Genomic DNA, 27,769 nt, shown 5'->3' on the forward strand with positions numbered 1-27,769 from the left:
TATATTAACTCCTAAATACTTGTACATAATAAGAAGTAAAAAGTATATGCTGAATTTACTTACGTAATCGGATACTATAAGAAAGACCGCCACATATCTAATCCGAAGATCAAGATAGTGATTATAGGTGAAGGACTCTGTATTATCGTCATGGATATTCCATTTTCAATATATTTAGATGTTGAACAGATTAACGCAGTTAGCGAGACCGATAAGTTAACAATTTCGACTTATCCTGTTAATATTACGTTGGACCATACAATTGGAGATATCAAACAACTGATATGGAAGAATTCACAAGATTATTCCTTAAGGCCCATATTTTTGACTATACAATATAATGAAAGAGTAGTGAAAGATCATGAACGGTTATGCGATGTGTTGCAAATGCCTGAAGCACCAGATGCTCCAATTCTTCATGCATTTAGGCTAATAATTGATTATAGACTTTTCAATTCTCCGAGTATACCAAGACGAGATCCAGTAGAAGAATTGTTTGATATAATTATTGATTTTGAAGAGTTGGAAGGAAGGGATCATGATTTCAAGATAAGAGAAACATTGGATTGTACCATTGGAGTTTTGAAGGATTATATTGTAGAGGAGAAGGCAAAACGCGGATCAACCTTCAATAAGGAATCTTTCAAATTGATTTCAAAATCTAACAATTTGGTGTGCTCAGACAATGAACTGCGTTTGGGTAGGGTTCTACAATTAGACGTCACACCATTAAAACCTATGTTATTTAAAGTTCAAGCTAATAATATATCAAATGGTGCGGTCAGCGGCCGTAGCAGGAGATTTCATATCAAAATAGATTCCGTAATTTCTGCATTAGGTGAAGGTAATAACCTCTTTGAAGTAAACTTCCGAACAACTATGCATGAGTTCAAGCAACAGATAATAGAGAGGATGGATTATCAGTCCGTTAGAAGAACTTTTTTTGATCAAGTTAAATTGTATTATGCTGCTCAGCTAATTGGAAATACAACAGAAATAAATGAAAGTCCACTCTACGACGTATTATTGTTAAACGATGAGGTCTTGAGCCATAGTAATGGAATAATTGCTATGAATCTTGAGGTCACAGATAGTTTGAGTGGGAATGGTGGAGTTTTGAGCCGAGACTTTTGGCAAGATTTACGTTCTCACAATAGATTTGAGTTTTCACCAAACGGGACTAATTATTTAAGAAACTTCGCTGAAAACGACAATAATTCCCGTAATATCTCCCCCATCGAACCAACAAGAATTATTTTAGAAGGAGGAGTAGAATGGAATTTAACTGGTGAAACTTTTGAAGTCATTCAACAAAATGTGAGGGACCAGAATGTCCATAATCAACCTCGAAGAAGAGTTTTGGTAAATCAAACGAACCTTGCTTCTGTTGATTACGAGTTTGCGTTACAGGTTCCTGGTGAAAACATAGAAAGGAAGGTTATTTTAAACACATCGCAGTGTATTATTGTTGACAACGGTTCACACCAACCTTATGTATTGTTGAACCCCGCGGGTGCCGCAATGCTTAATTCTGTCTTTAGGCTGACAAATAATGAGACGTTAATACAGAAGGTTAACGTACTCATGCACGATGATCATCAAAATACTTTGGGAAACGGGAATCCAGACCCACAAGTAAATAATATTGCAAATGAAAATGATAACAATAGAATTCCTTTAGCAGATAACCAAGGTGGTACAATAATCAACATTGCCATTGACTTGATGAGAAATAATTTAAGAAGATGGGTCAGCACCATAATGAGAACCCTTTTTCTCATATATATCTTGGGAATTAATGCCCTTTTCATGGCTTTCTGGAAGGAACTATTGGCTTATGGAATAGTATTTGGAACTTTTTACATACTGGTTTTTGCTGGAAATGATATTGCCAATTGGATAGAGGAAAAGTTTCATTTGAATGCTAGTGACAACAGACGGAGAAGAATTGATGAAATATTACTTTTAAAGTTAACCAGGGTCTTACATTTTACAGATACAGTTACCACCAATATATTTTCAATTCTTAGAAATGAATTAATTCGTACGGCTATCGACAGAACTAGACCATACGAATATGTGTTTCACAATGAATTTGGGCAAGAAAGCTTATGGCACGATATTGTTGAAACGTTTAGCAATTTGTGGAAAGACAGTCTCTTAATGCTATTGTTGCTGTTCCCGTCTTTTTCAAGCAAAATATACGAGGAGCTAGAAAAATGGAGATCGAGCGAAATAGACGATTTAGCCCTTAAGGTCAGAATACTACGCGAGTTAACGGTGGATGCCATAGATAACCGAGCACAAGGCTCAAATAACCCAAAGTTTACCGAGGACTTTATACATCAGTATACGGGCTACGTATACAATGATTTGATACAAGATTCATCTGAATCGTACACATCGACTGAGGACCGCTACCAATCTTTACTCGAGTACTATATAAAATTGCATTACCTTCATACCGACATAGACAGATTACTCGCGAATCATGGACCGGATCCAGCAACCGCAGTTGATCCCACACATTTGCAAACTGATGAATAAAACGCCTCGGGTAATAGACGATATCAGGAAAGACTGATATGTGTAAATTCATAAAATATATTCATGTGAAATATGTGTATATAGTAAACTTTAATAACATTACAATTTATTATAGATCGCCTCAAAAATCGCCATACTATCTTGTTGCAACCTAAAATCATAAAGCGGGCATATTGAGCCAAAAGAGAAAGTTTACTTCCTCTTTGGACCTTAAAGCCAGCCCCGATAGCCACAATAGCCATCATTATCGTTCTGGTCGATTGCAACTATCGTGGCTGGCTTAAAATATTTAATTCACGGTGATCGCGAATTGTTTTATTCTTTCGTAATATTTTCAGCCTCGAGCCTAAAAGGGTAAGTCAGCTAACGTTTTAAGCCAGCAGTCGAGTAAATTATGCCAACCGAACTGCAATTGCAGAAGAAATTGCAATTAAAAATTTGCAAGCGTAATACTCGATTGGTACCATGGTACTGGTCAATGCTGATTTAGTCGTAAGCAAGCATAGATGAAAATAACATATAAATAGGCCCAGAGGTCACTGTAGATCAGACTAATTTTTTTAATCATTCTAAACAGTTTCCAACTACTAGTCTTTCGCTAAATAATACATATACTTACAATGCAATTCTCCACCGTCGCCTTATTCGCTGTTGCCGCTGCTTTCGTCAGCGCTGATGTTGTCACTGAAGTTGACACCCAATCTACTTTAGTCACCATCACTGACTGTGACTCCACCATCACTGACTGTCCAGCTAGACAAACTGAAGCTCCAGTTTCTTCTGCTCCAGCTGTCAACTCCACCTCTGCCCCAGCTAACACTACTGCTGCTGGTGTTTCTACTTACGAAGGTGCTGCTGTTGCCAACGGTCAATATGCTGCTGGTTTCGCTGCTTTAGCTGCCGGTGCTTTATTAGCTTTATAAGCATGCTAAATTTATAATACAATAAACTGGGTTTATTTATGTAATTAGTGTATAATAGAAGTTAATTAATATAAAGATATTGATATTTTTACTTGAGATACTGTAAGTGCGCAATTAACCAGTATTTATTTTAGCCAGCAGCCAGCAGGATTTAATAAAGTTTTGTTCTTATTAGGATTGAATTATAATGAAAATAACAGATGAGAGTAAAGTGTTTTATCATTCGGTCTATGCTCTAATTGGAAAGATTCCGTATGGTAAAGTCACAAGTTATGGTATGTAGATTCTAATTTTCTTAGCTGTTAAAGATCAACTAACTTTTGATTGTAAAGGTCACATAGCTTATTTGTTGAATAGACCGCAAAACTCGCGCCTCGTGGGATCATCTCTTAAGCATTTGAAGTTCATTGCGGAATCATTAAACAGAGAAGCCAATCCAGAGGATATTATAGAACCTGAGAGTGTTCCTTGGTGGAGGGTTATACTGAGTGCTGGTAAAATATCACCTCGAGGTAATTCTGACAATGAAAGCAGACAGGCCAGATTTTTAAGAGAGGAAGGGGTGGAAGTACTGAATGCATACCGTATTGACCTAGAGAAATATGGCTGGTTTCCGGATGAAGTTGATTTTTAAAATTAAAATGTATAATGGTTTTTGTACAAGACTATTTAAATATGTATATTATAATATCGTTCACTCTTTAGTGGCATTTTTATGTTTAGTTTGGGTTTTATTGTTTGGTGTATACGCCGAGTCACTATTGCTTGTCGACGACCGCTTAGGTTTAGTATTTCGACTTTTTTTAGTCTTATTTGTTCCACTATTATGCTTTGTAGATGAGCCAGATTCGACCCGTCCATTTATTTCCATTTGCAACATTTGGCGTTGAATTCGAAGTGCTTCTTCTTCCCACCATTTAGCAAATTGTTGCTCCTGTTGTATTTCCTGCAAGGTTTTTCTCTCAGTTTCTTTAATCTTGGCTTCCTCTATTTTTAAAGATTCGTGAATCATTATTTCAGTCAACGAAGGTGTAGAATATACCTTATTGACGGGCTTATTGACATTGAGTGCCATTGAAGAATATGCCGATGATTTTATTTGATTTGTGCCCTGCTTTGCTTGACTATCAGCGTTTCCCAACTTTGGTAGGTCAGATTTTCGCAACTCCCCCGTACCACTGGAATTATTGGCACCGTTCCTTACAATACCCTTTATTTGGGAATTTTTTCTCTTCGTATTATCCTCATGCTTTGAGGAGCGACTCAGACTACCTCGAGTTGGTAAGCCTATACCATCTGAATTATTAGCAGTCGCGCCGATAGAATCTTTTTTTGACCAAGGGTTTAATATTTTGGATACTTCTTCATTACTGTTATTATCTGGAGTGATTTGAGACGCCATTTTCTTCCTTTCTTTTTGAGATAATCGAACTGATGGTCCAAACTTAAGTTTGCTGTTCTTCTTCAGCGATAAGCTCTGTTGCTCTTTAGTCTGAAGTTCGAGACCCTTACCTAGAACAGGTTGCTTGTCAATCAATGTTCCGGCGTTAGATTTAGTAGCCCAGTTGGAATGAGGACTCAATCGAGGATTACATTGTGTTTCCTTAGTCACCATGAGAGGTTTGGTAGGAGCAGAGCCTGGCAAAGATGTTTTTCTTGTAGGCTGAATATTTGGTACATCAACAATTGACGAACTTCTACTTGGGGATTGTGATGGCGGCGGCGTAGGTGAAGTAGAATTTAAAACAGATGCTGGTCGAATATTATCAGATTTTGAATTCTGTCTTCGCTTATTTACTACCTCGAATCCATCTTCTGAATCATCTAGAGCTTCTTCATTTTCATTATTTTTTGTTGCAGCAATTTTTCTAAAATCTACAAGATTGGCTTGAATGTTCGAAATAGTAGAATTTTTTCTTGATGCGACTGAATGAGATCTCCCGTCCTTTTTCTTCTTAGATGATTCCTGGGTCGGTTTTCGCTGATTATATTTAATATCAATCACTGGATCAAAACCTTCAAACCCTCTTTTGTCTGATATAAACACTTCATTGTGCTCTTTTATATTATTCAAGAAATCAAATATCAACGAATTTGACTGCAATTCCATCCAATTTTTAAGTGAATTCTCACTCACCTTTTCACAATTTTCAGCGAAGTCGATCAGTTTGCAATATTGGAAAAATTGGGCTTGTCTTTCTAGCTCTTTAAGCAAGTCATCCGGTATTTCTCTAAAACTTGGATCAAATAAAATTGCATCCAAATTATTATAAATAAACCAACAACAATTCATGAATAACTTTGTAGCACCTAAATAATGAGCATGCATTAAGAGAATCAACACATTCTCCAAAGATATAAAATCTTTAATACCTAGCTGGCATAGGTTTTTTAATTGCAATAGTAGTAATTCATCTGAAATCTCAATTAGCTCTAATAAACAATTAATAAATTCGTCAATATCCGGATTATCACTAGTTTTTTCGTTCAAACAATCAAACAATTCTAAATCATTATAGCCGTATAAATGGCGCAATATTAATTCAAATTGAAAAACGGATACGTCGCCTAAAGTTAGAACTTTGAGACCTTCAGTGTCTTCCTGATTATCCCATCGTTCTGACAAAACAGTTTCAAAAAATGCAGAACTTGCAATTAAGATGTATGAGTGGCAAGTTATATCCCCATCTTTAAGTCTTATAATTACATCCCCGTTCTGTTTATCGTTAATTAAAGCTTGAACCTTTTTTAAGTATACCTCATCCTTAGTAAGTTTACCTAATAGATCTGTCACTAAGAAAAGTTTCGATAATTTATCAAAATCCTGTCTTATCTCCTTTATATCACTCGGACAATTTAGCCCCCCTGGAAAATCATCCCATATACTTAATACCCTATTAGAATATATAAAATGGGTGATAATCAAGACCGATTTAATATTTATATTATTTGTGAAAACCAACTCATTCTCATCTGGGCTGTATCTACCTTCTACTCCACCTTCTATGAAATACTCACCTGCATTTGTTGGATTAAATATTTTAGCGCAGAATGGTGACCTCTTGATGAATATTTCTTTGTGAATTTTAATCGATATATCAGGAAATTTTGCAAACTTTATTGAGCAATTATACCTTTTGTTAGACTCTGAATTCCCCGCCAATTTATATGATAAATAAAGGATGTCCGATTTCAACAAATTCATAAGGATTTCATCTTCAGCACGAGATGTATGCAGATAAGTGTTCCTGAGTTTGATTCTTTTATTCTTCTGGAAATCATATCTGCTAATGTACCTATTGTATAGTATATCGTATGTCAAATTTTTACTGTATTCATTATCTTCCATTGTATGCATTTCATCTAACTCTTCTTCATCTTCTTGTTGATGACTAGGGAAAATTGAATGATATGAATTATTTACATTGGCCTTTGTTCTCTGGGAATATAAGTAGTCTGAAATATAAGAACTATGCTTATGGCCAGAGTTTAAAAGCTGCTTCTGCTTCCTAGCAAAATCTATGTCAGATAGACAACTAAGGTACTCCATATCTTTTAAGAAGTCATTACTTTGTAATTCAAAGGGTATTAAATCAATGTCATCTCTAATAAATCCGAAAGATAAAAAATTATCATCACAAGACACCTTAATTACCTTATTCAAACTCTCAATTTTTTTGAACTTATTTTTCAGAGCTGGAACAGACAAGCTTACTTCACTCATTGAATTCTTTCTCTGAGAAGAATGCGTTTTGATAAATGCAGAACCATTTCTAGTACATAAAATAATTGATCCATCATTAGAAACATCAATGTCTATTACCTTCATGTCTCGGTCATATGACTTCCATAAAGAAGCATATTTCAAGTTCTTATAACCTTTCGACGATCCATCATCATTCTCAGAGTGAGATAACGAGAAACTCATGACATCTCCATTATCTAATAAAAGCGCAATGAACTGGTGGCTCTTTAAACATACCTTTTCTATTTTAATTGCTTGCGTGAGCTTTGTTGGTTTAAATAAATCAAAATGTTTATCCGTGGATCCCTTAACAGGAATTTTTGGCAACTTGAAATGCTGATATTGATAAAATATATGAATATCATTAGTCGAACTTATAACACACGTACAAGTTTCGGATGTCAGTACATACTTAATGTCATCTCTCAAAGCGACTCTCTTTGGGCTGCGTTGAATAAATCCTTTGTAAATTGTATTATTCACCTTATGTTCTATAGGCGTTGTTGTTGAATCTATAGGTATTCCCATTTGGCCAATACATAAGCCCCAGAAAAATAATTCATTCCTAGTATATGCAACGGAATGAATCTTAGATACAGCTAAACCATTAATGGGACTTTGGTTTCTCTTCAAGTCCCCGGAAATTATTTCTTTCGGCTGACCTTCAAAAGGCTCAAGGAAGGTCTTATTCGAGACGGAGTTAGAGCTTGAAGCTATTGAGGATGTGTAGCCAAGTTGGTTGAAATTATTCAAGCCCCAAGAATAAATTTCATTCTCATTATTTAAGGCAATGGAATGATTACTTGAAATGGCTACATCTTTGATAACTTGCTCTGCATGATCCTGTCCGTTATCTTCATCATCCTCATTAAACTCATAAAAATTTATCTTCTTGAAACGAAAAGTATTGTTTAAATCATTAAACCCATGGCCAAGTCGACCTCGTGAACCAATACCACACGAATATAAACTGCCGTCATAAGTCAATACTATAGAATGATTCTTAGAGATTTTAACCATCCGATATCTTGGTTTCATTAGACCGGTCTGTATATTTTGACTCTCAATTCCCTTTGTTTTAAAGCATTCGTGTGAAATCTTTGAGGGTATAGCTCTATCTGTAGCATCACCAACGCCTAAATTATTATTTTTGTTAGAGCCAAACATATATATATCCGAGCCGCCTCTTTCTGGAGTAGACCAATTATGTTTCTGCCGTATAAATGGCCTCTTATTTGTAAGTATTTTCTCAATCTCTTCATTGTTTTCATTGTCGCCACCATCAGAATCCTTGGCTCCTTGAAATCTATAACTCAAATGGTACTCATTATTTTCGTCGATATACTCCGGAACCCAAACCAAATCCTTGAAATCGTTATCCAAGAGTTGAAGGGGAGTAACTTTATTCCGATCTTTACATCTAAGCATTTCAAGTAGGAGGCTATTGTTTAGATTGCCTGTTAAACCTGTTTTCAGATTTTGTAAGTAGTTTATGAGCACCTTATAACAAGACAATCTCTTATGGAAAATAACATAATGCAAGCAATTCCAGCCATTCTCATAATCAGTAAGGGTAACCAACAGTCTTACATCAGGATTTTTCAATAAGTTTCTAAGCAGATCATATCTATTAGCTAGTATTAAAATATGTAAAATAGTCCTACCAAAAATATCACGATTTGTCAATTCATTCTTTGAAAGTCCAGAAAGAGTGGAAGATACCAGTTGAATATTCGTCCTATTTATATTGGAGGAATTAGTAGACTCGGGCATTCTATTTACCACATTTGCGATTGAAAATAAGTCTAAAGTAAGTATAATATTAAAAGTATAGATTATGATAATCCAATGATGTTATCATCAAAATAGTAGTGATACACGTGAGCAAATCAACGTGGTTCATTACTAGTATATATTACTATTATAAATTACAAAATAACTATGATACAGCCAACTCCTCTTCATCTGGTAAGATAAAGGAGTTAGCAATAATCTTCTTCTTCGTCGATGTGATTTTACCAGTAGGTGGTAATCTAGGGCGAACATTTCTCTGTTTTTGAGGCAATTCTTCATCTTCTATTAACACTAATTTATCATTTTCAGGTAACGTAGTGCTTTCACCTTTCTTCTTCTGCACCTTCACGAAATGATGCTTTGATTTGTCCAACAATTTGGAGTAAAATGGAGTCAATATGCCAATTTGATTTTCTATATCGGATGCATATAATTTGGGGACATTGTATTCCTTCAAATCTTCATATTTATTTCGTTTGCTGATGATTCCGTTAGCACTATATGAGTTATGGAGCCTTGAATGCAAAAGATAAATCGGAATAGAAGAACTTAACATTTTATATTCCTTATCCAATCCAAGTTCTTTAAACCCAAAGAAATCGTCACCAAGGTCATTTGAAAAATCACCTGTCATAAATTGTTCACTATTATCATCAAAACTCTTCTCATTAAAGTTTTCTAATCCAGGCTTTAATAATTCTTTGAGGAAGTTAGATAATTTCACTCTCAAATCCTTCAATTTTGCTTGCTGTTTGACAATCTTCTCTTTCACAAATGTATAAAGATCATCTGGCTTATCAATACCATTTTCTAAAAGAGACAATAGAAGAATTTCTCTGGTCGTCAATTTGTTAGACGAACTACTTTCTGAATGTAATTTAATCGATTTAATCAAATTTTCCATATATCTCTCTGCGAGTTGCGTTAAAGTATTGATCGCAGGAGGTTGTGTAGTTTCATATCCTGTTTGCATTGCAATCTTAGAAATATTCCGCCTTAAAATAGAGTACTGAATATCCTTATGGAAGGGGTCGTGATTAGATAATTTGGAAACAGGATCGACATCGACTTCTTTAAGTGCATCAATCTCTGGTTGCCTTAACTGGGTATGATGTACAAACAGCTGCGTTTGCATCTGACGGATAAGGGAGATCTTGAAACATATTTTCCTTATTTCTTGCATCTCAGATATGTTCTCTAGGTATACTTTGTTTAATCCGCTGTCTGTTGGAAGTACGAAAGGCGACTTAATCTTACTAGCATCGCCATCAGCTTGTTGTAAATAAACATCCACTAATCTTTGTTCTCTTCTCTCTTCGTCTTCTTCATTGACACCGCTATACTTGAATCCTGGCAATCCACCAGTGATGTCATATTCTAATAAATAAGGCTCGTCATTTTCTAGTAAATTACTACTTTTAGATACAACCAGTGTGTTATTAAGATAATGGTTAAAATTACTCATCTCATTGGATTCTCTTATGATAGCTTCGGCATTAGGTTTGAGCTTGTAGTTGTCATCAAATAAGCCTGCTCTTTGTGCGCAATAATGGGCTCTCGATTTCGCCGTCAAAGTACGCCATGCTTGTAACTCTGGACCAACTTCGTCTTCATCATCATTGTTATCATTATCGTTATCCTCTCGCACATCTGGATCAGCTTCTTCTTCTTCTTCTTCATTATCCTGATCTATTGCATCAGTCTTTTTATTTTCATTTTCTACAAATGGTGCTTCGGTTGCACTTACTCCTGTCGCGGGCGTCTCCGAAAGTGATGATGGATCAGGCGACTCATTATTGGTTTCGTCTTCTGTCTTAATTTGATCTTCTCTTGTTCTCTTTCTACCTTTTTTAGATGATTTACCTGCACCAATAGGAGAACCTTTCTCCTCATTTTCTAACTCTTCCTCCTTTTCAACATCTGCTCTACTTCTTATAGTTATATTTGGGATGGAAGGAATAAGCTTTTGCGTTCTTCTTTGCATTGCAATGGCATGTGCCCGTAAAAAATGCTTTGGATCAACATTGTAGGTCAAACAATTATTCCATATAAGCATCAAATCGTTAACAAATTCTTCTTTTGAATTATACTGTAAACCTTTTAACTTTTTCATGACTGTGTTAAGGTCCATTGGCGTTTTAATAATCAAACCATAATTCGGGGCTTCTCTTTTGGAAACTTTATTTAAAAAGGGAGTTGAATGTTCAGTATAACCTCTCAAATCCATAACTACTTTCTCGCATGCCTCATATAGCTCTTCTTGCCCGACTCTTTCGTCATTTGCCCATTTACCTCGATTCTTCCTAACATCCATAAATAAGGTACGCAACTCAAAATCATTTAATGGGATCTCGTCTCTTTGTTGCTGAATAGTTTGAAGTAAATGTTTTAATGAAAGGGAAGCCGAACCGAGGTTGATTACCATGTTGTCGGTGCCGTCCATATTTGACATGTTTTCAGTACCATTTTGAATGCCATCGATGTCATCCGAGCCCGCCTCTTCTAGTTGCATATCTGACTTTTCCAATTTTCTTCTCTTTATTAATGTCTCTCTGTCGTATTCAAAATTATGATATACTTTGTTAAATTCTTTAATTAAGTTTTCTTGCTCTTCTATATTAAGCCTTGATTCTGTGGTTGATGGTTGTTCTAATTCTGTATTAGTCTCAGGTTCTGGCTTTTCTTCGAATAAACTTGAGGGAACTTCAAGAATCGCCTGGTGGTCATCGTTATATGTCACATCTCCCAGTGTAGCATGATCTTCCGAATTATGGACGTTCTTCTTGTCTGTTTCTTCTTCTTTCTTTTCCTCTTCTTCTTCTTCTTCTTCTTCATCGTCATAATCGTCCTCTTCCTCTCTCGCAATGGGTGCCGCTTTGGCCTCTGATGTCGAGTCGTTTTCAGTTCCTTCGCCATTTGTAACATTCTCTTCTGGAACTTTATCTAGTTTGTCAATTAGTTCGTAATCATCAGTGACTTCTTCGATTGTATATACAGATTGATCTAAGTCTTTTGACGAATAATAAAAATCTATAGCTTTTTCCCATAAAAGATATCTAATGTGTAATGCCAACATCTTTATAGGCTTGTGACCCTCTTCTATAACTTCTTCATTTTCTTCATCTACTTGGTCCGATTCTTCTGTAGTCGGGCTTTTGTTCACTTGTAAATAACAATTTCCTTCCAAAAAGTTAGACCACAATTCGTAATTATCTGTCGACAATAGATAGCTTATTATCTTATATTGGTTGTCATTTAAACATGTTTCGAAGAACTTGGTCGAATTCAAATCTTTGGCCAACTGAAATAATTTGTACTTATTATTTATTTGAAATGCAGATAGCTTCTCCATGCCTTCTGTATTGTGTGTCAATCAAGCCTAGAAACTGCGTATTATGCTGTGGTGATACCTCCGATGTTTTGATATGGATCTAATGGTGTGAACTTGGACTGGCTCTAGATTGATTACGCTTTTTGGTATTTTTCACCTGATTTATTTATGTCCTATAGAAATCTTAACGTAAATTATCAATACACTCAAGCGGATATGCTGTGTCTATTCTACGTATGGAACGGGTTTAATTGATTCACAGGAAGGATGGATCTAAGGGTGTTTTCCATCTGACACCATCTAAGCGGCCCATATTGATACTTCTTCGAGGTGTCCTGGGGAGAAGTGCGTGTAGATACCCAAAATTGGAAGACGTACCAACGGCAGCTGGAGAAGGCCCTCCGTCGACACAGGGTGATACTACAAGTATATAAGGATATATTCATTCTTATTATGCTATCGTAATAATTATCTATTAATAAATAATTCTTGTAAAGAGATAAACCTGAAACCTATAACTACCAAACCACTCACCTTATAGGCATCGCATCAACGCCTACGCGAGCCACTCGACACGAGCCCCTTTAAACTGCATACTTTTTGGTCCATTCCTTAGCGGTGGATTCGTACTTGGCTCTGTCTTGCTTGTAAATATGAGCGATTTCTGGCACCAAAGGATCGTCGGGGTTGGCATCAGTCAACAACGAGCAAATAGATAACAACACCTTGGAAATCGTCAACGCCGGCGACCACTGGTCCTTTAATATATCCAAACAGATGTTCCCGTTACCGTTAATATTAGGGTGGTAGATTTTGGTCGTGAACGCAATCTTAGGTGGCTTGAATGGATAATCGGTAGGGAAATGGATCGATAAGAAAAAAACCCCCCCGGCATATGGCGAGTCTGGAGGTCCCATAATAGACGCTTGCCAGTGGTATAAATCGTCCCCCACGGGTCCTGCTGAACATGACGATGGTGGATCTCTATCATAAGTTTCGTTAGTATGTATTTTCTACTAAATCGCTCGGTGGGTCCTGTCACCACCTTTGCTGTCACTTGTCCGAGCGGTTCCAGCGGACCCACCAACGGCTTTTCTAGCCTAAAAAAGAAGAAAACTTACCTTCCTAAGTCTGCTAATTCTTTATTAATACGTTTGGTTGACATTTTTAGCTAAATGTATGCTTTGATCTAGATATATGATCTATAATATGTATAAGTAGAGAAATAACTAATCATCATGATAGCGCTCTGGCTGGTGCGAGAATTTGTCGACGTAGTCACAGACATTAACGGACTGCATATAGTTCTACTATGGAACGCTGACGAATTTTCCACTTTTTTAATTAGTGTTCAAATGTACTGCGAAGAGATGGATTTGCGCGTACGTGTGGGCCCGGTTGTCCGAGCGGCAAACGACATGAAAATATGCTACATGCGACATATGATAATGTCTCGTAGCGAGACCAGTACTAGACCTCTTCTTGACACTATAATCTTGACACTCACAACCTATCGTACTGAAGAAAAATCAGAACACAAAAAAAGAATAGCCTTGCGTGTCTTGCCCAATTAGTCCCAATATGATAACATCCGTTAGTACTAAAGATTACGCAGAAAAAGTCCAATATTGCACCCTATACAGACACATTTATTGATCTTTATAGACAACCACGTCGAATAATTGACTGTTAACCCCCGGAATATATATATTGGATACGGGTAAATGGACTTAGATAATTTGAACTCGCGGAATTGGCTATAATACTACAGGACCGCCACATACGCACTTAGGAACCGAGATGTTGGTGACTTTCAATTCGAAGGCTAAAGACACGAATAAGAGGGACGAAGGGGGCCGAATGGCGGGAGGAGACGATATAGTGGTGTTAGGGCCCCCTAGAAGGAACGGTAAGGATGAGGGAAAGGTCGGTAAGCCCCTGGTAGAAAGCCGGGGTGCATCCAAGATGGATGTGAAGGCTGCGAAGAGCGAGAGTGGGACGATAAGGATAATTGAGGATGCCCGTGACTTCCACAAGATGAAGGCTTCAAGGAGATCGAAGCAAGGGTGTTTGACGTGCAAGATACGGAAGAAAAAGTGCAATGAGACGAGACCTGTTTGTGCGGACTGTGCTCGTTTGAATAAAGAGTGTGTGTGGGTGGATTACAGCACGATGAGCGACGAGCAGATCAGGGTATTACGGGAACGAGTCGAGCACGAAGAGAGCATTCTGAAGTTGCGGAAGCGTAAGGCTAGGGACTCGTCGACTGAAACGGCCCGAACTCTGTACGATCCAACCCCGCTTGAAATGAAGGACTCTCAGATGACATACGCTTGTGCCACGCAGAAATTACAAGAGTCGTATACCAAGATGTCGGAGCACGGCGTGCTGAAGAGTCCAAGTCTGCTGAAGCTTTTTAGAGTGTTCAACAGTACTCCGTCGCCCAGCTCAAACTCTCCTGTCCCGACGATCTCGAGCCTCCAACAAGCATTTGTTACCCCCAATTCGCCTACCATCAGCAATCTCATGAACCCACTTGACCACGAAAATGGGAAACATATCCCCACCGACGACGTGGTAGACCTTCCCAATCTCGGGCCATATGAATCTAACCCTTATGATAAGGTGGCATGCTCGCCGTCGGCGTTCTTGAACTATCTAAGGGGATTGAATCAACCCCACGATAACACCAAGCAAGACGAAAATAGTTATGCTTTTCCATTCCTAGGCGACCATCACGATAAGTCAAAGGAGGCCAGCATTACACAATCACCTAATTTTTCTATTCTGAATATATTAGAACAGTTTTCCGGCGATAGGCAATTATCGCCATCCAATTTCAATAACTTTGCATCATCATTGAATTCTATATTCACCCCTTTACCACCATCACCCCCTTCGATAATCCCAGAATTGACTGGCAAAAGCGCCTACTTATACAACTATTATGTGGAAACCCTATCCAGAAAAGTGTGTATTGCACCCAGTTCGCAGAACAATTCCAACTCGTACCAGAATATTTTTTTACCACTTGCTCATAAGGATAAGGGTGTTCTTTACGGGATTTTGGCATGGTCGGGCTTTCATCTAGATGGTGATTGGATAAATGAAGGTAAAAAGTATGCCGATTTAGCGTTGGAACATATGAATAAGACGTTGAAGGAATCAATGGACAGAAACCAAGGGAAAGACGATCGACATGCTATTTTGGTTAAGTTAGCTACTTTACTTATTTTATGTGGTGCCGAAATTTGCCGTGGAGACGTTAAAAACTGGTCCATCTACTTATACTGGGGCTGGAAAATATTATTTACGAATGGAGGCATCCTAAATTTTAATCTGACAAAAGAAGAGCATTGGTTAATATCTAACTTCGCATATCATGATTTATTGGCTAGTTCCTCGAGTGAAAGAGGTACCTATTTCCGGTCTGAGGACTATGAAACTATATTTTCAGACCATGCGGGCCTATCGCAAGGAAACCTTAACCCCTTGCTTGGTGTCTCTAAAAAACTCTATAGAATCATTGGAGATATCAGCACTTTGGCATTTGAAAGTAAAATTATATTAAGCCAATACTACAATAGAGATTCTATAAATACTAAAACGGGGATTTCGGAGTCTCCCATATTTGGAACCCCAAAGGACATTGACGACAACGATTCAGATTTGAGTATACACGCGAGAATGAATCGTTTGCTATCGTCGGTTATAGATAAAGCAATAATACTTCAAATGGAAATAGACGAATCAAAGCCAGATCTTACAGACTTGGTAAATCTAACAGATGAAGAACTAGAATGGCAATTGACTCTTTTTGAAGCATTTCAGATTAGTGCCAAGTTATTTCTCAGACAAACTATTATGAAGTGCAATCCGTCATCGTTGGAATCCCAGATACTTGCAAACGATTTGATAAAATGCATCGACATAGTATTGGGTTCCCCGGTGCAGGCATCACTAGTGTTCCCAATGTTCATGTCTGGTATCCATTGCGTTACAACATACGATAGAGATACGATGAGACAAAGACTTGATCAGTTTATGAAATTATATGGTCCCTGGAATGTTACAAGAGCGAAATTTCTTATGGAGAAAGTTTGGGAGAAGAGCCCAGAAGGTGACAGGGTTGTAGATTGGCATTCAATTCTTAAAGACCTAGGATGGGATATCAATTTTGCTTAATATATAACAACTTTATAGATATAGTTCGATATTGTGTAACTTCTTGTATAAGTCTCGAGTTCGTAACCCGAAAAAATAGTAAAATTACACAAAAACAATTTTTTGATGAAGTGAGATGAGTAGTAAGAATTTTCAGATTTTTCATACGGAGGACCAAAAACTCTTGAGGTAATAGAAGAATCTTATCTATCTTAGATTTATTAATAACCTTTGATAATTAAGAGACATATAATATGGCTGGTTTAGACTACCTTCTTTTCGAAGAAGCAACTGGTTATGCTATTTTCAAAGTGTTAATTCAGCAAGATGACATTTCATCTAGACTGAAGGAAGTTCAAGAAGCATCTAACGATTTGGCCAAATTTTCCAAGATGGTTGAATTAGTTTCATTTGCTCCATTCAAGGGTGCAGCCCAAGCTTTAGAAAATGCTAATGATATTTCCGAAGGGTTAGTTTCTGATTACTTGAAATCAATTTTAGAATTGAACTTACCAAAGGGTTCTTCCAAGAAGAAGATCAACTTAGGTGTTTCTGATAAAAACTTAGGTCCATCTATTAAGGAGTTCTTCCCATACGTTGATTGTTTAGCAAACGAAACTGTTCAAGATTTCTTAAGAGGTATTAGAGTTCATGGTACCAAGTTATTGAAAGAATTACAGGAAGGTGACATTGAAAGAGCACAGTTAGGTTTAGGGCATGCTTTCTCCCGTGCTAAAGTTAAGTTTTCAGTACAAAAGAATGATAACCATATCATCCAAGCTATTGCCTTATTAGATCAATTAGATAAGGATATTAATACTTTTGCCATGAGAGTAAAGGAATGGTACGGATGGCACTTTCCAGAATTAGCCAAAATTGTCCCTGATAATTACAATTTTGCTAGATTGACATTATTCATTAAGGATAAAGCTTCATTGACCGATGAATCTTTGCATGATATTGCCGCATTAGTTAACGACGATTCTGCTATTGCCCAAAAGGTTATTGATAATGCGAAAATCTCTATGGGTCAAGATATCTCCGAGCAAGATATGGAAAACGTCGCTACTTTTGCCGAAAGGGTTGTTTCCATTTCGGAATACAGAACCAGATTATACCAATATTTAACCGATAAAATGAATACCGTTGCTCCAAATTTAACTACTTTAATTGGTGAAGTTGTCGGTGCCAGATTAATTTCGCATGCAGGTTCTTTGACAAACTTGTCGAAACAAGCTGCTTCAACTGTTCAAATTTTAGGTGCTGAAAAGGCTTTGTTCAGAGCATTGAAGACTAAGGGAAATACACCAAAATACGGTTTAATGTACCATTCTTCATTTATTGGTAGAGCTTCTGCTAAGAACAAGGGTAGAATTTCCAGATACTTAGCCAACAAGTGTTCTATTGCTTCAAGAATTGATAACTATTCTGATGAGCCATCTACCGCTTTTGGTCAAATCTTAAAGAAACAAGTTGAAGAAAGGTTAAATTTCTACGATACAGGTTCTACTCCTATGAAAAATGCTGATGCTATTAAAGAAGCTTTAGCTTTGTCTGGTGATCTTGATGAAGAAGAAGCTGGTGATGTGACTGCTGTTGCTGACTCTGAAGAAGAAACCAAGTCTTCTAAGAAAGAGAAGAAGGAAAAGAAAGAGAAGAAGGAAAAGAAGGATAAAAAGGAAAAGAAAGAGAAGAAGGAAAAGAAGGAAAAGAAGCGTAAGGCTGATGATGACGAGTCTCCAAAGAAGAAGAAGAAGAAGTCTAAGGATTAGGGAAGATAAGGTGATCCAGTTGTGATTTTGATGAAGTGCAACTTAGTTGTTTGTTTCTTTTGTTTAATTTAGATGTACTTAATTTCTTTTGTAAAGTAAATTTATTTTTATTGCATGTCAAATATATAAGATTTATAAAAAATGAGCTCTGGTTATAGTCATGCCACCAGATAATGATGAATTCATTAATTTATCTAACTATCTATTCTATCTTCTTAGTAGTAATTATAATCACATATAAACCTAACTAATTGGTTATACGGGAACTATGCAGCTATTGTGTAAGTTCAACGGATTCTTCGTGAGCAGTATCTTTTTCAACTGCTTTATAATGATCGATGATTTCTCCTCCTTCTTCTTCTCTTGTGGACTTTTGGGAAGGATTTTCAGTCGCTCCATTAACTCCTCTAACGGCTTCAACAATTAATCGTACGGTACGAGACAATTCGCTAGAATGATTCTTGGAATCCGGTTTTGATACTGGATAACGCTTAGCGACAAGATTTTCTAAATAATCGTTGAAAGGGGCAACTAAAGGGTCAGCAGTACTGGTGATAATTCCCTTTCCATTGTTATCATAAACCACATAGTGAAAGCGATCACGCAAATCATGTACTGTTTTTGCTGATGGTTCAATTATCGTTGCCTTAATGGTTTCATTACCATTCGAGAACATACGGCGAGAACTTTCTAAGGTTCCACTTACTGGACGAGTGAGCGGGGTCCACAAATCATAATCATATTTTCTTAAGCTTGGGGCAACAGAGTCAAGTCTATTCAAAGCACCATCAGCAATTGGATCACCTTTATCCATGACTACCTTAATTGGGTTTGTATTTCTAATCACTTGATAAGTTGGAGCAATATTAGTCGCACATTGTCTGGCTAACGGAATCATAAAAATAATATCCCTTGTCGAATTCACAAGAGAGTACAGTCTAAAATGACTCAAAAATTGTTTTTGCAGACATGGACTAATAGGATTTTCTGCCTTACTATCACCAGAATGCTCAATAGTTGAGAGAGTATCGATATTAGCAGACATTGTAATTAGCAAAAATAAAATAGGAAATAAGAAAACTTCCTTCGAGATCCTAATGTTTCCAAAAAAAAGTCTAAATTCAGTAAAGTTTTAATTGTTTATGTGCTTCTTGCTTTATATATGTTCCTTTTAGTGTTTGCCTATTTGATTGCAAAAAAAAATCACATGAAGTGCGGCCACAATATTAACTTCAGATGTACGATTATCACAAACTAATATGATCATATTAAGCTGACTAAAGATATACATTATCAGAAGACGTAAAGTTATTACAAATATGCCAAAGATAAAGATAGAATAAGTATGTCTTGGCTCATATCTTCAATACTTTGAAATCACATCATTGTGTGCAAAAATCTCTGGACAGATATTTTATGCTAGAATCGAGCATGCATCTCTCGAACTTATATACTCATATTAGCAGCCATTATGTAAAACATCATACAAACACGGTCATTAAATCTTTATTTTAAGTAACAATAGGTGATCTATCCATTTTTCCTGAACCTCCTATATGATTTAATAAATCATGTACATGTAAGTCATAATATTATTCTTAATTATACCAAATATTATTAAGAAATAATAACCATCAAAGAAAACTTAAATATATTAAGCAGTAGATTTCAGTAAATGGTAGACTTTTTAACTCATGTTGAACCGAAGAGGTTGCGAAATTTAATTATTGGCTAATATGTGTAGGTGGGTCACACATATGGTCTTTTACCGCATAGTCTGAATGATGACAGTAAGCTTCAATAATTACAAGCTTAACTTCCGTAGGTGAATGTTAAAAAAAAATTTACACACAAGGCATAAACCAGATTAGAAAGTTCTTTGGTTCGGTTTTTGAAGACATAGTAATGAAATCGGGAACGTGTTAACCAACGAAAGAAATTTAGAAATACAACATCATTCAAACCAGCGTAAGAATAAATCGTATTATAAATCGGACCATATCTCCAAACTTTTTATAAGTAAGCCACTAAATATTTACTTACTCATTACTCTTATAGCGCAAAATGCGACAACATAGTCCCTGGTTTTGATAAGGCTCCAAATTTTAAAACTAATCCAAGGAATTGTTTATTCTAAGCTCCATTGTCTGAATTTAGAATACTACTATAACTAACAATACTAGATTAACTCTTCCTCTATAGAAATTACAAGTAGAATATTATTTATTTTTCTTTCAAGTCTCCATCTTGCGAAAGGCCATAAAATCCCAAATAGTTGTTCATACTATGACTATTCAATGAATGAAATTGACTAAGCGAAACTAGTGGCTCCAAGTTATCTTCGGTTGATACTGTTTTTATCATTACTGAGTATCGGATTGTAAGAATTCGTGCCAGAATATCGCCCTTTTACCCTTGAATTTAATAGCTATACCAACATTATAAGACTGGGAAGAAATCTGTTTTCAAAACGATATGTAGAGTTCTTCTGCTGTTTTTCTAGCTTATTAAATTCCTCATTCATTTCTCGCTTTGTTCCATCCATACTCTCTCCATCAGCCGGAAACGTGAGTCAAAAAATAACAAGATTCGATTCATACTCTCATTTCCTAAGTCCTCCATTTGTCCTTGCTGGGTTCCCCCCTCCAGAGTTAAATAAACATAATCATTAATTTGTTTCATGTTTCGATGTAGCTAGACTTATGATCTTTATAAGAATTACAACTTTAACTTCGTGATATCCAGGACTATTGGAAAAAGTTAGAGCAAATTAATCATATTTACTTTCATGCATATTTGCTTCAGGCTATTTTGATAGCAATACTAGAGCGTAAATTTCATTATCTAAATAATCTAATTATAATCTAGCTCATCAAATATAGAATTCATCTGATGAAGGGGAACTTGTATAATTTTCCATTGCAGAATCAAGATGATTGACGATTTCTTGACTCACTGCTTCATAATCAAATTCCTTAAAATTATTCAAGTAATCAGGATCTTGTTTTACATGAATAATTCCTGGTGAATTCCCTAGACTGCTCTCACTTGTCTGATGTCTTTTTATATCTTCTGTAGCATAATTTTCTTCCTCACTTAATTGACTGGATTTTCTTTTTCTGTCTTCTAACTCAGGAGTATCACTACTGTTGGCGACTCTTTTGATTCCATTATCTTCATCTTCAATGCTTCTATCTGTACTTGGAAGTGTATTGAGCAAAAAAGTATCATTGTTGAGCCAGCCTTCCCTTATTTGTCTCACCATAATTAAACCACGGTGCCTAATACCTGCACTGGCACTTCTAATATCACTTACAACAATGCCAATCTTATCTGAGTCGAGCTTTTCCCTTTCCTCATGGGCCAACTTGGAAAGGATGCCCGCCTGGACTTCGTTTTCTCTTCCTTTTCCAAAGAATAACCTGTCATACACTGCCAAATAGTATATTTCATTCAAAATTCTTAGTGTAATGGGGTATTTGAATTCCAAAACACTTGTTCGTAATTTCAAAGCTTGTATATCAAATAAGGGATTGCGTACGATGTTTATAAGTACATTAATTCTACTATCCTTGTCCAAATGATCCGGTTCGATATGATTTACTCTCGCAGGCCACCACGGTGGTTTGGAAGTGTTATAAAATTTGTAAGGATAAAGGGCTTGTTTTTTGGGTTCCGCAACTTTAATCCATTCTTTTGCAATTGTCTTGCAAACAGCCTGACTTAACGAGCTCATTAAATCGTAGTACTGATCGAATAATTGAAGCGTCGATCTCTTCGAGATTTCTAACAAGTAGCATTCCTTTAGAACAGGTTTAATCTCGCAGATGTTATCTTCATACCTTTCATTTCCATCAACGATAATTGACCGCAAATGGTTTATCTTCTCTCTGTCAAAGTTAGAAGAATTGAATATTTCAAATTTCGAATGTAAATCAATACTTTTTGTAATTAGAACAAAGCTTGTTCCATATTGCGAATTAATCTCCTCAAGAGACTTGATAATTTTAGTGACACTCATATGATATAGTTTTTAGTATTTTCCTTAATATACATCACTAAATAACGAGTATTGCAGAATTCATTCATATTTATGTAGTTACTGATATCTGGTTTCATATATGTTCAAGATATTGGAGTTTGCAATTTGTTGCAAAATCGGTAACAATTTAGTGCAATGTTTCAATTTTGTTGCATTGCGCCATTATTGGTACGATATTGAAATATTATATTTATAAATCTAGGACTGGAAAGTATGAATCGTGCATTTATACTTAATCGAAGTATAGTCTCTATGGTCAACATATAAAGAACTATTTAAAAAGAATTAAACTATTATTAAACATTTTCGATATGATCAAAAGAAATTTTGGATTTTGGTTCAGCGATGGCAACTAATTCAGGTGGTTCATCACCAAAAACTTTGCAAACTTCTTCCAAAGTGTATCCAGATGTTTCAGGAAAGAAAAAGAATACAAGAATTAGTTCAACCACGAGAATGCAACAGTAGACAATGTAGTACTTCCATTCAATAGCATCCATGGCAATTGGATTGACAAACCCATTGTAGATCAACACGATGTTATTTGTAACTTGCATGATATTAATACCCTTCGCTCTTTGATTATATGGTAAAATTTCAGTTAAATACAAGTAAGGCAAACCATTAGCACCGATATTATAGGCCAAGTAAAAGAAGAAAATCATTGCAAGTACACCATTACCTAGCGATTTTTCTTCAAAACCACGTTGCTGGTTAATTGCTGATAATATTGTCCAAATAACATAACTGACTAACATGAATGAAATCGATGTTAAGAACAAGGTTCTTCTTCTGAACCTATTAACAACCACTGCAACAGACATGGCAGTTACCATATTATAAACCATCAATCCACCATTAATCTCTAATTGGTCAGTTTCACCAGTGATACCAATAGAGTTCAAAACCAAGTTTAAATAATACGACACTAAACCATTACCTGAAAGTTGCATAATTGTTGGCACCAAAATACAGATGAATAAACGTTTACGGTTGGCAGGTGTCTTGAAGAAATCAGTGTAGCGAGTGTGAGCAGAAATCTTTTCCATTTCAAGAGCAGCACGAATTTCTTGAACTTCAAATTTAACTAATGCAATAGACTCTGGATCTTGTGCATTCCCTACGTGGTGCTTCATTAAGATGGCTTCAGCTTGTTCAATTTTACCCTTATTAATTAAGTATCTTGGCGACTCTGGAACCATCCAGAATAATGCGAGCTGAACAACGGCTAATGCTCCTTGTAAATACGAAGGAATTCTCCAGCAATATTCGTTATCAATGACCCTCGTGCCGTAGGTAACCCATGCAGCAATTACAGCACCAAGGTACCAGCAAGTATTGTAGAATGTGGTTGCGACTTGTCTATGGGTTGGATATGCAATCTCCGAGATCAAGGAAGGGGAGGAGATCGTTGCAGTACAACTACCAAAACCTATAATCATTCTTGAAATTAAGAAGAATGCATAATTAGTAGAAGCACCCTGCAATATAGCACCCACCACAGTTAAGGTCTGACCAACCACAATACCAAATCTTCTTCCAAATCTGTCACTAATATAAGGACCAAACCATATAGTCAAAAGACTACCAAAAATAGTACCGTTAGATAATGCACCTAGAATATACCCTGTGGGGTGTCCCATAGAGTCCTGCCAAAACGATAATGATTGCAACCCATTTAACATAGAGCCATCATATCCATTGTTAGTTGATGTCAAAGAAATCAAGAAAATACAGAAATTAAGGTACCTCAAGTGAGGAACCTTGTACCATGGAATATCATTGTACTTAATTTCACCATCTGTTACTACATCCGCATCCTTTTCCCGTCCATCGATTGATACAGCTTCCACTATTGTTTCTGTCTTTACTTGGCCTCCCATGTTCTGCTTAAGTTAACTATTGATATTTATGGAGAGTGATTATTCAACTACATATTCCAGTCAAAATATTCATGTCTATTTATATTTCTTAACTCTCGTTCTGCTTAAGATGCAACTAGCGTATATACATATTACATTCTCCTCTTTGAATATCGTATCCATCACTCATGCTAATTCCAAGGATGGAGTCATTGCCCCACTCTCCATGAATCGATATGAATTACAATTACATTCATTAATTTGTTGACCAATTTCGGAACCTATTCCTAATCTGTCTTACCTCCGAGAGACGTAGAGTACAATAGCGTCTCCACAAAATCTTAAAAAATAGCCATGCATAATAGCCATTTCAAGAATTTTCCGGTACTGGAATGACATTATTTTATTTCATCACATAAACAATTTCATCAATATTACGTTACATAAACAATTTAAAAACTATCGTATAATACATTATTACGTTCCTACACAACTATCGTAAATAAGTTGGGTTAGAAAAGAAAGAACGATTAACACACAAAAATAGGCGCATGAATTTGGGTTAGGCAAATTTAACATGGCCAAAAAGAAACCTCATATGATCAATTCCACTTGTTAAGCATACTATTAGGTAGAGTGGACAATGTAATAACCGCATCCATGGTAAGTTTATTGCAAAAATTATTGTAGACTAACACATTCAATAAACAGCACGGTGTTAATATTTTAATCTTATTGGTATAATGAGATTTGCGTGATATACAAGAAAAATTAGTCCGCCTACAACAATATTGTAACATTGTAATCTAACTAAAGAAAGAAAGTTGTTACCAGAATACTTCTACCAGGTTCTCTTCTCATCAATATTGGATCGATAGTTAGTGTCAGACTACAATGCCTAGAAATTTGAGTTGAAAATGACTTTTTTTCGATAATTGTACTGAAATAAGACCCGATGACTACTAAAAGTCTTGGTAGGGTAATTTCGATACACTTTATCTAATGAAGAACAAATTGTTCAAATTATATTCTTGGGTTAAGTTTAACTCAAATATAGGATATAAATTGCCAAACCCAAAAAGAGTATCCAACCCGCCTAGTACATGGTAATGTAATTTATCCATTACACCCTCAAGAGTTTCAACGATAGTCAGATTCATCACCGAATCCGGGAATCTATTATAGAATTTAAAGAAACTCCGAATACGCAAATTAAGGTATACCCCGACATGGAAAATTTTGGAACGTCGTTGTATTGGCAATTGTGGTTATGCTCGTCTACAGCTTTTTTTAAGCTAACTTGAAAAATAGCTACTATTATGTTTCGTTCATTCACTATCACCCAGGAGATTACTTGAGTATCGTTAGATCAAATTTCTACATGGCTTCCTTGTGTAAATTTACAACTTGGTTCAAGCATTTAAAAAGAACTAAAATATAACTATAGATCTTAACATAGTTTAACGTTACCAGCTATTTTATTTTCTGCTTTCTACTCAATCACAAGGTGTTAGGCAGATAAACTGCATAACGATCCCTTGTTGATGTACATTCCCCCGCAAATCTAAATGATTATTTTTAAAGCATTGAGCATCGGCATTCGGTCGGATAGGTTTCCTAAATAGCAGTGATCATTCAGAACACCACCTTTTTCAAACTTTTGAATACTGAACCGAACTCTAAATAAAACACCGTCCTCGATAATCGTGGGGAAAGCAAATTGGAGATACGACCAACAGTACCTAAAATGGATGTGTAACCTTAATTTTTATATTCTTCGGTATATATTTACTCCATTAAGAATATATGTCTCGCACATAGCACATATACAGTGTTATTTAAATCGAGTACCATACTAAGAGGAAAACCAGAATCAAATATATATATAAACAATAACAAGCATCCATAGATTTTAGTCGCAATAATCAAGTAGATTAATATCAAAATTAAAAATGGGATTTTTAAAAGTAAAGGGAACAAAAATTGTTGATGAAAACGAAAAGTTAGTAGTCCTCAAAGGTGCAGCCACTGGTGGCCATCTTAATATGGAGAACTTTATTACTGGGTATCCTGGACACGAGACCGAACATAAAAAGGTAATCGAAAATACAATTGGTAAAGAAAAAAGTGACTTTTTCTTTAATAAATTCTATGAATACTTTTGGACTGAAGATGATGCTAAGTTTTTCAAGCAGTTGGGCTTGAACTGTTTGAGAATTCCTTTCAATTATAGACATTTCATTAACGATGAAGGAGACTTATTTGATGTGAAAGATATAGGGTTTAAAAGATTAGATGCTATCATTGACACTTGCTCAAAACATGGAATCTACACTATTTTGGATTTGCATTCAGCCCCAGGAGGTCAAAACCAAGATTGGCATAGTGATTCGGGAATACATAAGTCTCTTTTCTGGGAGTTTAAGGTTTTTCAAGATGCTATAGTTAATCTTTGGATCAAGATTGCTACGTATTATCAACATCATGAGTACGTTGCAGGATATAATTTCTTGAACGAACCTGCAGTTTCAGATCATAGTAAATTGATAAAATACTATGAAAGATTAGAAAAGGAAGTAAGGAAAGTAGATCCAAACCATATTTTGTTCCTTGATGGTAATACATATGCCATGGATTTCCGCCAATTCCCTAATGAAGTTCTTCCAAATACGGTATACGCTATCCATGATTATTCTCTTTATGGTTTTCCATCTAATGACAATGACTTATACAAAGGAAATAAGGAACAAAAGGATAAGCTCAAGAGCCAATATGAACGTAAAATTGAGTACATGAGGGATCGCAATGTCCCAGTTTGGAATGGTGAATTTGGCCCGGTTTATGCTTCTGATTTCAGAGGAGACAAGGATCCTGATTTGACTAATTTGGCACGGTATCAAGTCCTAAAGGATCAATTAGAAGTATATAAAAGTGGTGATCCATCTGGGGACAAGTCTCCAATTAGTTGGTCCATCTGGTTATACAAGGATATTGGATTTCAAGGTATGACATATGTATCCCCAGAATCAAAGTGGTACAGTCTTTTCGGAAAGTGGCTTGCAAAGAAAAAGGATTTAGGTCTTGATAGATGGGGTAATGATATTGATCCAAATAATGCCAAGTTATACACAGACTTAGAAAACCACATATTGTCTAATGTACCTGAGAAACATCGTAAAGCCCTTTACCCACATAATTGGACTGTGAAGGACTACCTTGCAAGGGTCACTAACGAAATGTTGTTTAGTCAGTATGCTCAACATGAATACGCAGATTACTTTAAAGATTTAAGTTTCGAGCAGTTAGATGAATTGGCAGCCTGTTTTAAATTCGAGAACGTTGAGAAAAGACAAGAATTAAATAACATTTTGAGTAATTATTAAGTGCTACTTCTCTTTATTTAGCTAACTATGACCAATTTCAATGATTTAAACTAATACTGACTTTTTGTAATATTCTCAGGTAAATCGATTTCATGATTGTTGGATTCAATACATTACTTACAACAACCATTTCCTGTGAAAACGCATTAAAACCGCACTAAAATGCAAATAAAGAAGTATCACAAGGATCTTGTGGATTCTTAATA

The 27,769-nt window shown here is 36.0% G+C and overlaps 14 protein-coding genes across 14 annotated transcripts; 6 read left to right on the top strand and 8 right to left on the bottom strand. All coding sequences in view use genetic code 12, as the record gives it.

The window, feature by feature from the left end:
* Positions 1-150: 150 nt before the first annotated feature.
* Positions 151-2,547, top strand: DEHA2G06160g (DEHA2G06160p; the record flags this gene model as incomplete). The annotated part of the gene is made up of 1 exon (XM_461815.1): positions 151-2,547. One exon carries the CDS (start codon positions 151-153, stop codon positions 2,545-2,547), a length of 2,397 nt encoding a protein of 798 aa, XP_461815.2.
* Positions 2,548-3,167: 620 nt separating this feature from the next.
* DEHA2G06182g (DEHA2G06182p) lies at positions 3,168-3,470 on the top strand (the record flags this gene model as incomplete). Its single annotated transcript, XM_461816.1, has 1 exon — positions 3,168-3,470. One exon carries the CDS (start codon positions 3,168-3,170, stop codon positions 3,468-3,470), a length of 303 nt encoding a protein of 100 aa, XP_461816.1.
* Positions 3,471-3,657: 187 nt separating this feature from the next.
* Positions 3,658-4,104, top strand: DEHA2G06204g (DEHA2G06204p; the record flags this gene model as incomplete). The annotated part of the gene is made up of 2 exons (XM_002770539.1): positions 3,658-3,745; positions 3,803-4,104. 2 exons carry the CDS (start codon positions 3,658-3,660, stop codon positions 4,102-4,104), a joined length of 390 nt encoding a protein of 129 aa, XP_002770585.1.
* Positions 4,105-4,164: 60 nt separating this feature from the next.
* On the bottom strand, positions 4,165-8,988 carry DEHA2G06226g (DEHA2G06226p; the record flags this gene model as incomplete). Its single annotated transcript, XM_461818.1, has 1 exon — positions 4,165-8,988. One exon carries the CDS (start codon positions 8,986-8,988, stop codon positions 4,165-4,167), a length of 4,824 nt encoding a protein of 1,607 aa, XP_461818.2.
* A 166-nt stretch (positions 8,989-9,154) lies between these two features.
* On the bottom strand, positions 9,155-12,361 carry DEHA2G06248g (DEHA2G06248p; the record flags this gene model as incomplete). The annotated part of the gene is made up of 1 exon (XM_461819.1): positions 9,155-12,361. One exon carries the CDS (start codon positions 12,359-12,361, stop codon positions 9,155-9,157), a length of 3,207 nt encoding a protein of 1,068 aa, XP_461819.2.
* A 563-nt stretch (positions 12,362-12,924) lies between these two features.
* Positions 12,925-13,505, bottom strand: DEHA2G06270g (DEHA2G06270p; the record flags this gene model as incomplete). Its single annotated transcript, XM_461820.1, has 2 exons — positions 12,925-13,324; positions 13,462-13,505. 2 exons carry the CDS (start codon positions 13,503-13,505, stop codon positions 12,925-12,927), a joined length of 444 nt encoding a protein of 147 aa, XP_461820.1.
* A 635-nt stretch (positions 13,506-14,140) lies between these two features.
* DEHA2G06292g (DEHA2G06292p) lies at positions 14,141-16,525 on the top strand (the record flags this gene model as incomplete). The annotated part of the gene is made up of 1 exon (XM_461821.1): positions 14,141-16,525. The coding sequence occupies one exon, from the start codon at positions 14,141-14,143 to the stop codon at positions 16,523-16,525; it is 2,385 nt and encodes a 794-aa protein (XP_461821.2).
* Positions 16,526-16,758: 233 nt separating this feature from the next.
* Positions 16,759-18,276, top strand: DEHA2G06314g (DEHA2G06314p; the record flags this gene model as incomplete). The annotated part of the gene is made up of 1 exon (XM_461822.1): positions 16,759-18,276. The coding sequence occupies one exon, from the start codon at positions 16,759-16,761 to the stop codon at positions 18,274-18,276; it is 1,518 nt and encodes a 505-aa protein (XP_461822.2).
* A 274-nt stretch (positions 18,277-18,550) lies between these two features.
* DEHA2G06336g (DEHA2G06336p) lies at positions 18,551-19,321 on the bottom strand (the record flags this gene model as incomplete). The annotated part of the gene is made up of 1 exon (XM_461823.1): positions 18,551-19,321. The coding sequence occupies one exon, from the start codon at positions 19,319-19,321 to the stop codon at positions 18,551-18,553; it is 771 nt and encodes a 256-aa protein (XP_461823.2).
* Positions 19,322-20,704: 1,383 nt separating this feature from the next.
* Positions 20,705-20,821, bottom strand: DEHA2G06358g (DEHA2G06358p; the record flags this gene model as incomplete). Its single annotated transcript, XM_002770540.1, has 1 exon — positions 20,705-20,821. One exon carries the CDS (start codon positions 20,819-20,821, stop codon positions 20,705-20,707), a length of 117 nt encoding a protein of 38 aa, XP_002770586.1.
* A 327-nt stretch (positions 20,822-21,148) lies between these two features.
* DEHA2G06380g (DEHA2G06380p) lies at positions 21,149-22,297 on the bottom strand (the record flags this gene model as incomplete). Its single annotated transcript, XM_461824.1, has 1 exon — positions 21,149-22,297. One exon carries the CDS (start codon positions 22,295-22,297, stop codon positions 21,149-21,151), a length of 1,149 nt encoding a protein of 382 aa, XP_461824.1.
* Positions 22,298-22,614: 317 nt separating this feature from the next.
* On the bottom strand, positions 22,615-24,201 carry DEHA2G06402g (DEHA2G06402p; the record flags this gene model as incomplete). Its single annotated transcript, XM_461825.1, has 1 exon — positions 22,615-24,201. The coding sequence occupies one exon, from the start codon at positions 24,199-24,201 to the stop codon at positions 22,615-22,617; it is 1,587 nt and encodes a 528-aa protein (XP_461825.1).
* A 974-nt stretch (positions 24,202-25,175) lies between these two features.
* On the bottom strand, positions 25,176-25,340 carry DEHA2G06424g (DEHA2G06424p; the record flags this gene model as incomplete). Its single annotated transcript, XM_461826.1, has 1 exon — positions 25,176-25,340. One exon carries the CDS (start codon positions 25,338-25,340, stop codon positions 25,176-25,178), a length of 165 nt encoding a protein of 54 aa, XP_461826.2.
* Positions 25,341-26,132: 792 nt separating this feature from the next.
* Positions 26,133-27,563, top strand: DEHA2G06446g (DEHA2G06446p; the record flags this gene model as incomplete). The annotated part of the gene is made up of 1 exon (XM_461827.1): positions 26,133-27,563. The coding sequence occupies one exon, from the start codon at positions 26,133-26,135 to the stop codon at positions 27,561-27,563; it is 1,431 nt and encodes a 476-aa protein (XP_461827.1).
* Positions 27,564-27,769: the final 206 nt, after the last annotated feature.

This window comes from Debaryomyces hansenii, assembly GCF_000006445.2.
Source record: "Debaryomyces hansenii CBS767 chromosome G complete sequence".
NCBI lineage: Eukaryota > Fungi > Ascomycota > Pichiomycetes > Serinales > Debaryomycetaceae > Debaryomyces > Debaryomyces hansenii.